The sequence below is a fragment of the Carettochelys insculpta genome, chromosome 1 (assembly GCF_033958435.1).
Source record: "Carettochelys insculpta isolate YL-2023 chromosome 1, ASM3395843v1, whole genome shotgun sequence".
NCBI classification, from domain to species: domain Eukaryota; kingdom Metazoa; phylum Chordata; order Testudines; family Carettochelyidae; genus Carettochelys; species Carettochelys insculpta.
Genome location: NC_134137.1, coordinates 377,026,203 through 377,042,176, shown reverse-complemented (window position 1 = coordinate 377,042,176; position 15,974 = coordinate 377,026,203). Strand labels below are relative to the sequence as shown.

At 44.2% G+C, this 15,974-nt stretch overlaps 1 protein-coding gene across 1 annotated transcript in view; it reads left to right on the top strand.

Moving 5' to 3' along the window:
* The window catches only part of CEP41 (centrosomal protein 41), a 34,753-nt gene that overhangs the window by 1,811 nt on the left and 16,968 nt on the right, over positions 1-15,974 (top strand). Inside the window, exons 2-3 of the mRNA XM_074984207.1 lie at positions 1,120-1,183; positions 11,331-11,378. Coding sequence (XP_074840308.1) covers positions 1,120-1,183; positions 11,331-11,378 — 112 coding nt within the window. The remainder of the gene's footprint in view (positions 1-1,119; positions 1,184-11,330; positions 11,379-15,974) is intronic.

Below are 15,974 nucleotides of genomic sequence, written 5' to 3'. Positions count from 1 at the left end.
GGCCATATCCCCCCATCTTATCTGACCTGCTTTTTCCTCTCTTCATACATACTGCTGATAATGGGCCTTTTCCACCCTGACTGAATAGACCTTGTCAGCTCTGGCCCTCCCTTTTACTGGGACCCCGCTCTGTAAATACCCCTCTGAAACCACCCCCCACTCATGCATCTGATGAAGCAGGTCTTTGCCCACAAAAGCTTATCCTCCAAAATATCTGTTAGTCTATAAGGTGCCACAGGACTTCTTGTTGTTCTCCAAGCTGCAGACTAACACAGCTACCTCTCTGATACTTAAGAGCCCAGTAAGCAGTGGAAGTGTTGGTAATGCTGCTAGAAAATATTGACCTCCTGTCCTCTGACAAATTCTCTCATTTGGCACCGGTCAGGTCTCAAGGGTGCCAGATGAGAGCAGTTCAACCTGTACACAATTCCAGGTGTGTTAATTATATAGCTTGAGTCAACATACCTTAATTCGGCTTTCTGTGCCACCTCTGCTAAGCATGTGCTTCTGTCAACTTCCCTTACTCGTAATGGGGAACAGGAGTACTGCTGCAGGTGCCCCGTAAGTTCAATTTAGCGCATCCCTACTAGGCATGCTAAATCAAACTCCAGAAGATCGACCACAGCAGGGTCAGTCTTCCATGTAGTGAAGATATACCTGCAAGAAAGGGACCTTCTTGGCTGTAACCCAGTCCTGGCCTAAAGGGGCCCCTGCAAAAAGATCTCCAGGCCACAAAAGTCTACATCTTTTTGCAGTGCCCACTCAGCCTGGGGCCCTGGTCTGCAGGCTCTAAAACCCCTTTTTACAAGGCCCCCTTTGCCTAGGGCCCTGGCCTGCAGGTGCTAAAGCCACTGCTCATTATCCAGCCCTTAGAAAACTTAATCTTGCCTGGTGTTTCACTATCAAATAACCCTGCCTGCTGACAGAGGCTGTTTAAAATGAGTTCTGGCTTTCTCTGTTTGTCTCTGTCCCCCTATGCATATTTTCTTTCTGCAGCTGTTCAGGCCCCTTCTAGAGTGACTCGCTGAAATATTCTAAGGGGCTGCAGCACCTTCAGCCAGTACATGGCTACATAGTCAACACCTGTTCTTTTTTTTTTCTTTTTCTCCCCCTAAACAGTGTTTAACCAAAAGAATTCCACAGAATCCTAAATATCAACATATAAAATCTCGCCTTGACACAGGTAAGTGAAAATATCGCCTTGTGTGAGAGTCAGCTAATCAGATGTCAAATTGTACCAGAGTGTGTTGCGTTAAAGTGCCTGTGTTCAACCAGCTATTTAAATTGTGCACTGAAATAACTTCAAATCTTTGGTCATAACTGGAACCTCTCACCTGTCTGCAGTTGATGTCAGACCCCTGAGCTAACAATGCCCCGTAAAATTCTTGGGCCTGAGTTTTCTAGTGTATCCTTTTTATAAAACCTATTGTTTTACCTGTGATTTGGAATTAAAGCTAGTGTTTTAAAGGCACCTGCTGCATTTCTCCCTTCCACTTCCCTGCCCTTTTCCTTGCTTGCACAAGATTATTTTTGTGTGTTTCATGTGACTTGTCTAATAATTTTTTTAAGTGTCTTACATAATGATGTTTCCACTACTCTCCCTTGTAAATTATGCCACCAGCTAATAAGTGCCTATTAGGGTTTCTCCTGATTATACAAACTAAGCTTTTGCTACCTAATTTTCATTCCAGTACCACTAGTTATGTCCCAGCGGACCATCCAAAATTATTTTCTTGTCTTGTTTTTTCACCATTTGAATACTTGTAGATATGTCATGTTACCCTCTGCTCTATCTTAGCAGTCATTTAATAGCCATGATCCACCCAACAGCAGTCATTTAGCACTCTAAAGACTAACAAAATGATTTATTTATTTTTCTTTAAAGTGCTACATGACTGCTGTTTTGTTTTGTTAGAATACAGTAGTGCCTCGATTTACATGAGGGTTGAATTCCTACACACCCCTGCCTAACTCGAATTTTGTGTAAGCTGGTGGGGGACGGGCGGGTTTCCCCTGGCAGAACACACCTTCTGCAGCCAGGGAAGCAGCAGGAGCACCTGGAGCTCCTTTTGAGAGGTAAGTCCTGGGGTTAGGGGGTAGTTGGGGCGGGTTAAGCCTCACAGTGGGTTGAGGTGGTGGGAGTGGGCAGGGGGGTTAAGCTTGGTGTGCGTTAGGGGCGTGTAGCTGAACTGGAGCTGCGCATGGCAGGGGTTGGTAAGCTAGAGCTACGCGCAGGGTTGGTGAGCCAGAGCTGTGCTCGCTTTGTGAACTGGGGCTGCACACAGTGGGTTTGAACCGGGGCTGGGGGAGTTGAGCCAGGTTGGGGAAGATTTAGCCGGAGTCACGTGTGGGGGTGGTGAGCCGGAGCTGTTCTTAGGTGGTGAACCAAAGTGGGGTTTGAACCATTGCCAGGGAGAAGTGAGACTTCGAGTTGTGCTTAACTCTCATTAATACGAATTAAGCGCAACTCAAAATCACGCATTTTGACATTTTACTGTACAGAGTAACACAGCTACCTCTCTGTTACTATTGAGTGATGGTTCTTGAAAACTCTGGAGTAGTAGCTATAATGCTAGTGTATCTATGTGGTCAAGTTCAAACAGGATTTGTTCTGGAGACGTTCTGTGTGTGGCATGTGTTAGAACAGCAGGTCAAACTAGATTACAGTGGTTTCTTCTAAAGTAAATGCACAGCTGGGGGAAAGGGGATGGGCAGATAAGTTACCATGTCGCTGACTATACAAGTTATGGTCATACGTCCCTTTTAGCTGTTTACATCCTCAAACAGGTGCCCAAACACGTCCTGTTAGAACTCTGCATTTGTACTAGGTGTGCATATACTCCATTTTATGTTTTGTGGAAACTGCGGCACAGAACATTCAGGTCACAGTAAAATGGAAGCAAAGCTGGGACTAAAACCCAGATCTCCTGATTCCTGGTCTTGTGTTCCAGTTTTTCATTTCCCCTTTCATAAGAACATAACAATGGCCAAACTGGGGCATATCAATAGTCCATCTAGTCCAGTATCCTGTTTCCGGCAATGGCAAATGCCAGATTTGTCAAAGGGAATGAACAGAACAGAGCAGTCATGAACTCATCCATCCTGTTCCACCATCTGGCATTCATAGACTTAGGGATGCCCAGAATATAAGGTTGCATCCCTGACCATTTTGGCTAATAGCTAATGGTGGAACTAGCCGCCTCTGGATTCTTAAGAGTCTATCCTTGGTCCTCTTATCTTTTGGTGTTATTAAACGGTCGTGGATGCTGCTTCCATGGCAGATGCTCCCCAGTGCTTCTCCCTCAAATGAGTATAATAGGTAGGAATGTTAAAAGCAATACAATTTAAGCAACAAACGGCAGGTAAAGAATTAGCCAAGTGGTAAGCTAAGGGAATGAGTTTTCAATTTCTTCAGCTATTGCTGTGTTAAAGCAACCCAGATTTCACAGTCACTTCTTGACCACATGCTAGTTTCAGTTAACAAATGCATAAAAGACTGAACTTTTATGAGTGCCCTTTTGATCTACCTTTTCAGCCCATTGCAGATCTTGTCTTGGGAGTAAATCCGAAAGCCTAACCACACCTCCCAATTCTTTTCCTCTGCCATCTCATCTCTTTTGTCTCAAATTCCCCCCATCAGAACCTCCATGTACTCCCAGAAGTCATCGTCTTCTTGAGGCCTTTCTCACCTAAGCCTGTTTTGTATCTTTATTGTTTGCTTAACAGGGCATTTCAACAGTCAAGATAATAATAGTCTTACTTTCACTTCTCTGAAGGATTTAGAAAGCAGCAAATAAGCCTACATCTACATTACCATGGAAGATTGACCACTCAGGGTTGACCTTCCAGGGCGCCGTTTTGTGCATGTACGAAACAGTGCTTCCCAGGGTCAGTGTTGGCCCTGTAACTCTTCCTGAGCTGCGAGGATTAAGGAAGGTCGACAGGAGGCATGCTCCCGTCAACCTTCTTCCATGAAGACAGGCATGGAAGTCAACATCTGAAAAGTCGATTTTAGCTACATAATTGGCTTAGCTAAAATTGCATATCAGCTGTTATCTGCTATGCCTAGTGCAGACGTAGCCCAAGTTACACTGATTATCATGGAAACAGGACTATATTGCTTAACCTTCAGTAGTTCCCTTTCCATCTCAGGAACCCTGTGGAAGAGTTCTTCCATTGACTGAGAAGTTCTTAAACCTAAGCTTTGGTTGGCTCAATTACATGGCATAGGACATGGAATTTTTCATAAACCTGGGCAATATAGTTAGGACCAGCCCTCACCCTATGGGTCTGTCTACACTGCATCTGCTGTAGATGTTTGGTATGGCAGTGGAAAGAGGTTTGCATTACTGTAGTTAATCCATCCCCTCAGAAAGCAGTTGCTATGTCTATTGACTCTCTGGTGTCTACAACGCAAACTTAGATCAACTTAACTATGTCTCTCAGGGGATGTGAATTTTTTCATACCCTAGCCAGCGTAATTGGTTCATCCAATGGTTTAAGTGGAGACCAGCCCTCTGAATGAAATTAAAACATATTGGCTGTGTCTACACTTGCATTCCTCTTTCAAAAGAGGTATGGAAATGAAGGAAATCAAAAATGCAAAAGGGTTCAGATTTGCCTTTCTTATTTCAAAATAGCTTCTTGTGAAAGAAGAAAACCAGTGTAGACACTGCTCTTTCCAAAGTAAACCCCATCTTCAAAAGAATCCCTCTTCCCTTTTTTATGGGAAGAAGGATCCTTTTGAAGATGGGGTTTACTTTCAAAAGAGCAGTGTCTACACTGGTTTTCTTCTTTCATATGAAGCTATTTTGAAAGAAGAATGTGCAAAGGAGGTACCAGATATGCAAATCTGCACCTCATTTGCATTTTTGATTTTCATACCTCCTTCGAAAGAGGAATGCAAGTGTAGATGCAGCCATTCTCTTGGTTCCGAGGAAGTGGGTCTTACCCACAAAAGTTCATGACCTAATACACTGGTTAATCTCTAAGGTGCTACAGGACTGCTTGTTATTTGTGAAGCCACAAACTAACATAGCTACCCACCTGAGAATATTCTCCTAATGGAGATCAGGCTTGCTCTTGCTGTCATGGTATAAACTCAAAACAAAAAAGCAGTCCTGTAGTACCTAAAAGACTAACAATATAATTTATTAGGTGATGAGTTTTTGTGGGACAGACTCACTGCAGATCTGAAGAATCCTAATGAATATCTTTGAAGATACAGGCTAACATGGCGACCTCTTTGAGACTATTCACCATGATGGCATAAACTGTAACTGTTTGAGGAGTTCCAGACATGTTAGATATTTGTTATAAACTGGAAGACTTACCTGTCATTGCTTGGGTCCTTAACTCAATTAATGTTGTGTTTTTTGGAAAATAAAGTGATAATTTGTGTTTCATTTACATCATCGCTGTGGGATGGGGGTGGGGTGATAGAGGTTCAGTATGCAGGCTGCCCTGGGGAGAGAGGACGACCCCAAACCTTTCTCACTGCAGCAGCTTGGAACCAATTGAGGAGCACCTCTGTGGTTGTGGTAGCTACAGAGGGCATGGCTGGGAGAGGGATACATGTTCCCCACTGGAGCAGGTCCAGGTTCATCTGCCTCCTGCACTCCCCAGCCAGAGTGATGAATGGATCAAACTGCACTGTTCCCTCACTCCTGATGAAGGGGAGCAGCCAAAAATGTTCCCATATGAATTGGGGGTGAGCAGGAGGAGCTTTAGCCCTTAACCCTCCTCTCCTAAAACGGCTCCTGGCGGGGTGGGAGGCTCAGGACTGGGGCAGACCCTGAAGGTAATAGGGGACACAACCCCAGCCAGCCCTTTTCAACTGCCTGGAGATTGTCTCTTTTCTGTATGGTTTTATGGAGAAGCAATCCCTTCCTGGTACATCCCATTTTCCTGGCACAATTGAAACCTTACTTTGCTTTAAATTATGATAAAAGAAAGTCAGATACTAAATTTGGTGGTCCTAGCTCTTACTGTTTAGAAGGAGCTTTTGAACAGACAGAAACTCTCTAAACTATTTAGTTGACTAGGTGGATCATGGTAAGTGTTTATCCTGTCAAAAAAGCTATCAGATTGATCTGGCATGACTTGTTTTTTACAAAACCAAGCTGACTGTTACCTATCACCTTATTTTCATCCAGATGTTTGCTGACGAATTCCTTAATTATTTGCTCCATTATCTTTCCCAACATAGAAGTTAAACTGACTGGTCAGTAGTTTCCTCAGTTGTTCTTTTTTCTCCTTTTTATAGATGGGCACAATGTTTGCCCTTTTCCAGTCTTCTGGAATCTCTCCTGACTTCCAGGACCTCCTCTATCAGCTCTTTAAGTATTCTAGGACTCATTTCATCAGGCCGTGGTGACTTGAAGGCATCTAATTTTTATAACTAATTTTTAACTTGCTCTTTATGTATTTTACCCTCTAAACCAGTGATTCCCATACTTTTCAGCATCATGCCCCCCCCTTTTGATTTTTGAGAAAACCTCATGCCCCTCACCTCTTCTTTATCATCATCCAACCCCCTTTTAACAAAAAATTCAATTCATAATTAAAAAGAAACACAAACACTTGTTATAAAATGTTGTTTACAATTAAAAACAAGCACAAGTAGTTTTTCTGGGCCCCTTGTGGGCCACCAGAGCTGACCGCAACAGCTGCCTGCCCGCCCCAGAGCTGCACTGCTAGAGCCACCCGCCCGAGCTCCACACCATTGGTGCCAGCCAGCCACCCACCAGCTGCCCGGGCCAGCTGCCTGCCTGTTTGCCAGCTGCCTGAGCCCTGCCCTGCTGGGAACACCTGCCCACCCACCACCCACCCGCTCCAGCTGTGGGCCAGGTGTCTGAGCCACCCACCCAAGCCCCACGCTGCCAGGGCCAGCTGCCCACCTACCACCCAAACTGCCCAAGCCCCACGCTGCTGGGGCCAGCTGCCAGCCTGAGCCGCCTGAACCCTGCGATGCTGTCCAGCATCTGATGAAGTGAGTCTGTGCTCACGAAAGCTCATGCTCAAAACTTTTCTGTTAGTCTATAAGGTGCCACAGGACGCTTCATTGCTGTTACAGATCCAGACTAACACGGCTACCCCTCCGATACTATTCATTATGTTAGGCATTTCTGCATCGGCCTTCTTGGTGAAGGCCGAAACAAAGAAGTCACTGAGCACCTCTGCCATTTCCAAGTTTCCTAATATTGTTTCTCCCTCCTCACTGAGTAGTGTCCTTGGTCTTCCTTGGTCTTCCTCTTGCTTTTAATATATTTATAGAATAACTTCTTGTTACCCTTTGTCTCTAGCTAATTTGAGCTTGTTCTGTGCCTTGGCCTTTCTAATCTTTCCCCTGCATACAGGCGTCGTTTGCTTATATACATCTTTTGTAATTTCTCCTCCTTTCCACTTTTTATGTGACTCCTTTCTGATTTTGAGATCATGCAAGATGTCGTGGCTAAGACAAGGTGGTCTTTTACCATACTTTCCAGCTTTTCTACGCAGTGGTATAGTTTGCTTTTGGGCCCTTAATAATATCCCTTTGAAAAACTGCCAACTCTCTTCAGTTGTTTTTTCTCTTAATCTTGCTTCCCATGGGACCTTACATACCAGCTCTGAGTTCAGAATTTTCTTTCATGAAATCTATTGTCTCTATTTTGCTGTTCTCCCTTTCACTATTGCTTGGAACCATGAACTCTGACGTCAAGGTCACTTTCTCCCAAGCTACTTTCAAATTCTGAATGAGTTATTCCTTATTTGTTAAAATCAAATCTAGAACTGCTTCCCCCCAGTGGCTTTTTTCACTTTCTGAAATAAAAAATTATCATCCATGCAGTCCAAAAACTTTCTGGATATTTTGTGCCTTGATGTGTTAGTTTCCCAACATATGTCTGGATAGTTGAAGTCCCCCATCACCACCAAGTCCTATGTTTTGGATACTTTTGTTAATTGTTTAGAGAGACTCATCCACCTCTTCTACCTAGCTAGGTGGTCTGTAGTAGACCCTTGTCACAACATCACTTTTTTTTTTTACCCCTTTTAACTTAACCCAGAGATTCTCATCACGTCTGCCTCCTGCATCCATCTTCACCTCAGTCCAGGTGTGCACATTTTTGATCTATAAGGCAACACCTCCTCCCTGTTTATCATGCCTATGCTTCCTGAGTAAGTTGTACCCTTCTATACAAATATTCCAATCCTGTGTATTATCCCACCAAGTTTCTGTGATGCCAGTTATCATAGTTGTGTTTATTAGGATTTCAAGTTCTTCCTGCTTATTACCCATGCTTGTTGCATTTGTATATTGGCATCTAAGATACTGATTTGCTTTTGCCCCCCAGTTCACCAAGTCCCTCTTTTTCTCTCTGCTATTATAGCCCATCATCCCTCCCATTTCCAACCCAACTCCCAGGTCTTTTACTTACCTGTGGGCTTTGGTCACCTGTCCCCATCAAACCTAGTTTAAAGCCCTCCTCACTAGGTTAGCCAGTCTCGATCCAAATAGGTCCTTCCCATTCCTTGAAAGGTGAATTCCATCCCTGCTTAGCAGTCCTCCATGGAACAGCATCCCATGATCAAGGAAGCTAAAGCACTCCTGGCAAGACCATCCTCGCAGCCAGGCATTCACCTCCAGAATGCACCTGTCTCTCCCTGGGCTCCTACCCCGGACGGGAAGTATTGAGGAGAACACCACCTGTGCTCTCAACTCCTTAACCCATACTCCCAGAGTCCTGTAGTCACACTTGATCTGCTCAAGGTTACACCTTGCAGTATCGTTTGTGCGTACATGGATGAGTAGTGTGGGGTAATAGTAGGCCAGATAATCCTTGTCAACGCCTCCGATACAGGCTCCAGGCAGGCAGCATACCTCTCAGGATGACATGTCCAGGGACAGATGGGTGCCTCTGTCCCCCTCAGAAGATTCTCCTACCACCACGACCCTACGTTTCTCTCTCAGTGGTAGCAGTAGACCTCCCAGCCTTGGGGGTACAAGGCTTCTCTGATTCACCTGTAGGGGGTGATTCCTCATGTATCTCCCATATCCAGAATGCGTAACGGTTTCCCAGTACCACAGTGGGAGGATTGGGAGCAGAAGTAGTGCATTGCTTGCTGCCAAAAGTGATCAGCTGCCAATGTCCCCCCGAGCCATCTCCACTGATGGTGTGTCAGCACTCTTTTGTGGTGGGACAGCTATCTTAACCTCAGCTGTTGCCACATGAATACTATCCAGAAATTGCTGAGAGCTTTTGTCAGACACCTTCCACATTGGATGGTCTCCCCACCCTGGACTTCGGTAGGTGGGAATTGCAAATCACAGTCCCTGCAAAACCACACCAGGGTCTGGGTAGAGAAATCCCTGGTCAGGAGGTCTGTCTGACTATGGTGCAGGTAGAGGAGACCAAAGCAGTGCTGACACACATGTTGTGGGTCTTCCTAACTATAATGGAACCCCTCTGTCAAATTTCCTCTTAAAACTGACCTGTCTGCAGCCCCTGCCCATTTTGCTCCCCTGATTGCTCCAACTCTGGCTTTTAAGGCCTGCAAACCTCAGTCAGGCCTCCCCCTGATTAGTAACACAGGAGAAGGCTGATCCTGAGTCTGATCAAAGGCAATCAAGGGAACAAGGGATCAAAAAGATTCCAACCCCCTCAGACACACAGTCTCAACTGCCACAGTAATTGAAACTGAAATCACCTGCACTCAGAAATCAAAATGTTAACAGTCATGCAAACTCAATGTGGTAGTTTGGGTTATAGCTTATTGCATAAAAGTTCTAGACAATGCAAAAATGGAACTACCTCCTCTCTCAACTTCTCCTCTAAACTCCCTTTTCAAAACCCCTCCTGTTTGCAATCACCTGTTCGCCCTAACACAGGAAGTAATTTTCTGCTATACTCAGCATTCATTAGGCCTCAGTTGGAGTATTGTGTCCAGTTCTGGGCACCACATTTCAAGAAAGATGTGGAGAAATTCGAAAAGGTCCAGAGAAGGGCAACAAGAATGATTAAAGATCTAGAGAACATGAGCTATGAGGGAAGATGGAAAGACCTGGGCTTGTTTAGTTTAGAAAAGAGAAGAGAGGGGACACGATAGTGGTTTTCAAGTATCTCAAAGATGGTTACAAGGACAAGGGAGAAAAATTGTTCTCCTTGGCCTTTGAGGATAGGACAAGGAGCAATGGGCTTAAACTGCAGCAAGGGAGGTTTAGGGTAGACATCAGGAAAAACTTCCTAATTGTCAGGGTGTTTGAACACTGGAATAAGTTACGTAGGGAGGTTGTGGAATCTCCATCGCTGGACATATTTAAGAGCAGGTTAGAAAGGCATCTATCGGGTATGATCTAGATGGTGTTTGGTGCTGCCAAGGGGGCCAGGAACTGGACTCGATGACCTCTTGAGGTCCCTTCCAGTTCTAGTATTCTATGATTTAACAACACACTTTGAATACTCAACAAACATGTGGAAAGGCAGAAGTCCTTCCCAGGAAACCTTAGAGTTTAAATTGAAATGTGAAACAACTAAGCTTCAGTCCCTCGGTGAGGTAGGAGTAAGTAGTATTGGAGAAAATTCTGATCCCTTACACTGGTGTAAATCAAGAATAACTCTGGAAGTCAAAAAGTTACTCTGCCTACTTACCACTGTGTCACAGAAGTAACGAGAGAGAAAATGAGTTCTAAGTAGGGGTCAGAGCCAGGAATAGAACCCCAAAGTTCTGATTCCCAGTCTCCTCTGCTAATCACATTGTAGATGTCCTAAATAACATCTTTTTGTGAAGGTTGTTTCTCCATTCTGCAAAGCACTGCCAAAGCCACATGTGCTTTCAATTGGCAGGGGAATTCTGCATGGAACCAGTAGACAGCAAACAAGCCCTCTCAGCACTTCCAAGCGTGCTGCTGTTTTGGTTGGCAGACTGTTGTTGCCTTTGTATCACTTTACTGCAGATCCTGCTAATAAACAAAGTGGAATGCTCGCTGGCTTACTGCACAGCTATTAAATCAGAGCTAGTCACTGATCCTCCCAAAGTCTCTCCCTCCCAAATATGTACATGCTTGGACTTCCTGAGCACTGCCCATACTGTGGCTGAGGCAATTCAGCCCATTCTCTGTCTGATTTCGCTGTTCAGCTGGCCTCCCTCCTCAGGAGAGCGAGTTATTAAGAGGAGAAACTCCTTCCTTGTTGCTTTTGGTATTGGGCAGACTTATCATAAGAGAGGAGCTGGAGTTTCTAGGCTGGTAAAATCTAGTCTTTTTAAGTGTTACTTAAGGCAAACATTCATGTTCTGAAAACTCACTGTATAAAAATAATCTGTTATAAAGTGTTTGTTCTTTGTTGTAGGACACAGCCTGACCAAATACATTGAAAAATTGGAAGAGATCAAGAGAAGTGAGTAATATATGGGACATGGAGATTAACTCAAGGGGGTTTGTTGAAAGGTGTGCACCAACACCAAAGAGTGAGTTTGACTCCTGGCCCTTTCATTTTGGAAGCGAGTGGTGTAATCTGCTCTTGAGACCCTGTGCCCAAATCCCTTAACTGTACCTAGGAGCTGGAAGTGTGCAGAGGGTGTGGTGCAGAGACAGTGTACCATAATCTCTTTTGGATGTCTACCCTGTTCCTACACTGAGTACTTTTAATTCCCCACTGTGACTACCAAATCCTCTATAGCTATGCTTTTAACTAAAGCATCAGTGCAGAGAATTCCTGGAATTCATCCAAAAACAGTAAGGTGTTTGGTGCGTACCACATTACTGAGGAGAAATGAAGATGGATTCTGGGAGAGAGGGACCAGGTACAAGGCAGAAGGAAAAGATCATTTCAGGATTGGTTTGGTACAATGCAGCGGGAACTGTGGGCATTCTTGAGAGTGTCAGTTCAGGGCAAATTACTTATCGCCAAGAATGGAGGTCCTCCACTATAAGGCACACCAAGCCAGTAACAAAGAGCTCTTCTGTTCACCCCTCTGGCTAGCAAGACCTCCTACAAGCAATTTCCTCAGAAGCTCCACGGTCCAGTCAGGCCTCTGCAGCCCAGTCCCAGTTCACAGGTTTCCTGGCCAACTCAGGCCTCTAAGGCCTAGTCCCAGTTCGCGGGGCCCTGCAGCCCAGTCAGGCCTCGGCGGCCCAGTCCCAGTTCATAGGCCTCGGCAGCCTAGTCAGACCTCTCCCTGCCTTAAGCTCACAGGGAGGTAGCGGAGCCTGGGCCCACCCACTCCACAAAGCTCCAGCCCAGGGCCCTGTTGGTGGTGGCTGCAAGATACAAGCCTCAGTGGGGATCCCCACCGCAACACGCTGAGTACTCACGTTACCGTCTCGGTTCCCCAGCCCTGGGCTGCTTCCTACCCCATGGTCTGTCGCCTCTGCTCAGGTCCCTCCAGCTGTACCTGCCGTGGACTGCAGTTCCAGTGGGGGCTGCCACCGCTGTTGCTGCTGCCCCTCAGGCGGTTGCTGCCGCCCAATCAGTCGCTGGGGCTGCTCCTTGGATGGCCGCGTTTCCTGGGCTTCTGCAGAAGCTCCTTCCCCCCTGCTGGTCAGCCCCAGCTGCCAGGTTTCTTCAGCCTTTTTACCTGGCCTACAGTTGGAGCATGCCCAGCAGGGCTCTGGGGGCGTGGCCTTTTCCAGCGGATAGGCTTGGCTGTCAACCCCCTGCTCAGTGCGGGGTTGGTATGGCCCGTCACACCCCTGCTCAGTGCGCCCCATCACAATGAGAGTTAAAATTTCTAAGGAATCAAATACATACGCCAGTTGCAAAGTTCTTGGTGCAGGCTTGTAGCAGGAGTGGAATAATCTATTGGTTTAACTTAAGTCTGTGGAATACATCAGCTGGTAGTCCTGTCAAACCTCAGTCACCAGCAAAGATCCTCCAGAGGTGATGAGCTGGATTGAAGATAAAATGGAGGAAACTCCAGGGCCCTTTCTGTGTCCTCGGTCATGTGAAGGAACTCTCATTGGTGGTCTCCATGGGAAAAATACAGCTACAAAATTGAGTTTGTTACATGAGCAAGTCACCTGTCCATGCATGACTCAGTCCTGTGCAGGGAGCAGCTACTGCTCCCATGCTGGTCTGAACATTCACAGAATAGCTTACCAGATGTAAATAGGGACCTCCCAAAGCCCGGTTTCAGTCAAGTACTTCTATTCACTGACTAGCCGTCCTTTCACAATAGACTGGCCAAGCCCCCTGTTGATGTTTCCCAGGAGCAAACATTTGAAATACAAGTAAAAGCCACTGCTCATAACTTCAAATACAAAAATGATACTTGCTTGTATATAGTATAAAGAGAATCAGCAAATCATAAGCTTTTTATAGACACTTCACTTGGCCCACCTTTGTACAAGATTTGGGGCAAATGTAGAGCAGCGGTTGCAACAATGATCTGTATGGTCATACAAAACAAAACAGCAGAAATGTAGCACTTTAAAGACTAATCAAATTATTTATTTGGTGATGAGCTTTTGCTGGAAAGGCCCACTTCATCAGATCTGTCCCATTTCCAATACAAACTGACATTTATAAGTACGGAGAACCCAAAAAAAATTACAATAAAAACTGACACAGGGGGATGAGGAGCAGGGGGAAATTAATTGTCTTGCCTGAGATAATTGCAAGCATCAAAAGAAGGGAAGCGGTCCTTGTAATGCATGTGGTAATTGATGTCTCTGTTTATACCACGTTAATGTGTCGAATTTGAAGATGAATTCCAACTAACAAATTTCTTCCTCCAATTTTTTTAAATTCTTATCTCTTTGTTACTGTATGATCATAGTTTAATCTGATATTGTCACACATGATGATGAGGGATTTTAGTAATCCAGCACTGTTCCTGTTGTGCTGTCTAAATTTAATCCTAAAGCCGGCCTGGTCTGATTTAAAAGGCCCGGTGTTATTTATGCCCAAATTTCTGTTTTTAGGCATATGTTGGCTTGCTCTCGCTTGTCCCCAGAATCTTGGAAATAAAGTCGTACCTTTTCTGTTCTTCCTGTGCCCTTTCTTTTCTGAGTTATCTGTATACCATGGCCACTAGAGGGTGTCATCACACACACTTGGGCAACAAAGGCAGTGCTAGTGAGGCTCGACAAACTGTTCTTCAGCAGTGGTAGGATGCACTTATATTATACATAGTAAACCTAAGCCAATTGCAAATGGCATACCTAAGGCTATTTCTGCACTAGCTTGGGTCAATCTTCAAGGGTTCGATTTCACGCATCTGGTAGGGATGCATAAAATTGACTTATTGGGGTAGTCAGTCAACCCCTGTACTCCTCGTATCTCACAATGAGTAAGGGAGGTTGACAGGAAAAACTCTCTCATCGACCTTTTTCAGCGAGGACATCAAGGTAAGTCAGTTACAGGTACGTGAATTCTAGCTACATAATTGCTGTAGCTAGAACTGGGTATCTGCAATTGACTTACTTTCCTTCATGTAGACATAGCCTAAGAGACCTTCTTTTGCTATCTATATCTTTAGCATTAAATGGCTTTTGCTTTTACTTCAGCAAGTTAGGTGTTTGAACTTAAAGCCTTGTTTCTGATCGAGTTAGACTTTTAGCGGGACATGTCGCCTTTATGTTTTAACAACATGGAAGGAGTGGAATTATGATGGGGGGATTTGCTTCAGCATATTTTAACTCTTTAACTCTCTAGATTTTGAAGATGATGAAAGCCTAACCGATTAGTATCTTTCTGTTGCATTTCGCTCAGTTTTCCAGTGAAGCTAGTCAGTAGCACTGTTGTTAGTGCATTGGAAGTCAGGAAAATTATTTAATTCCATATAACCCTGCTTTTATTGAGAGATGAAATAAAAATCACAAAACACTAAGGCCATTATGATTTTGTATGCCCATTTTCAGGTTTTTAAAATCTGTTTCATGCTGTCCCTTTAACATCACTTTGACATCCTAAAGCTCACATTGCAAGGGGGATCACATTTCTGTAACACAGAAGTGAGCTTGAGTTGGTTAAAAAATGTTTTCTTGCTTTTTGTTCCCTCGTCTTTGTTTGTAGTTGTGAGTCTCTTGGTAAAATGAAAAGGAAAATTACCTTATTTCATGGCATCTTTTGTTGATCAATTGACTAAGATTTCACTATGTAAAAAGCAATGGCCGTCCAGTAGTTATCTATTCTACAGATCTTATTGTGTTGCTGTCTTCAGTTTTAAACTCTGTTGTGAATCCTTTTTTGTTGAAGGCTTCTTGTTTAAATCCCAGTTCTAGAGCACAGTAGATGTTTTCTCATCACATTTGTGCTGAATGGGTACCTTGTGTTCCCAGGCAGTTTAGAAATTTTTTTCCCTTGATTTCTCATGGATAGATGACACCAGTTGGACACAGCATTAGATGCCTACTACAGTCAATTCTCTGTCTTTTGTGCAATTTGAGAGAGCCAGGCTGTACACCTGCTGGAAAATCAAAACTAATAAGATAGCTGACACTAATTTCAGTCATTTGGAGCAAAGACTTGAGAGAAGTAGGTGCAAGATCTGATCCTTTCTTAAATATATCTTGTTTCTCTTGTTGCTGAAGCCTGGGGAAACTAGGCTTTGTGAATCTTCAATAGAAAAATTACAGTTTAATACCAAATCCTTGAATCATAATGTCAGAAAGTCCAAATGGATCTTCCCAGTTGGAACCAGGTATGTAATGTTGTTATTGCAATGAGAAGCAGCATTTTCCTGAGCTTTCTAATGTTCTGGGTAAGTCCTCAACAAAATATTTGATATTATTTGCTAATTTAAATACAGATTTGGTAAAAGTGATAATCCTCTGAATTCATACAGGAAGTCTAACAGCTATGGGGTAGAATGAAATCATAAAGATTTGTGATAGCTCTTTGTATAAATAAACCCAGTTTGAAGAAGGTTAAACATCCAGTAGTTGCAATATTTAATTGCTAGTCATTAGGATAAAAATATGAGGAGCCATTGACTTTTATACATAAGTTTTCGTAGTGTTTTTCTTAGGACTATAGTTGAGCTTTGTTATT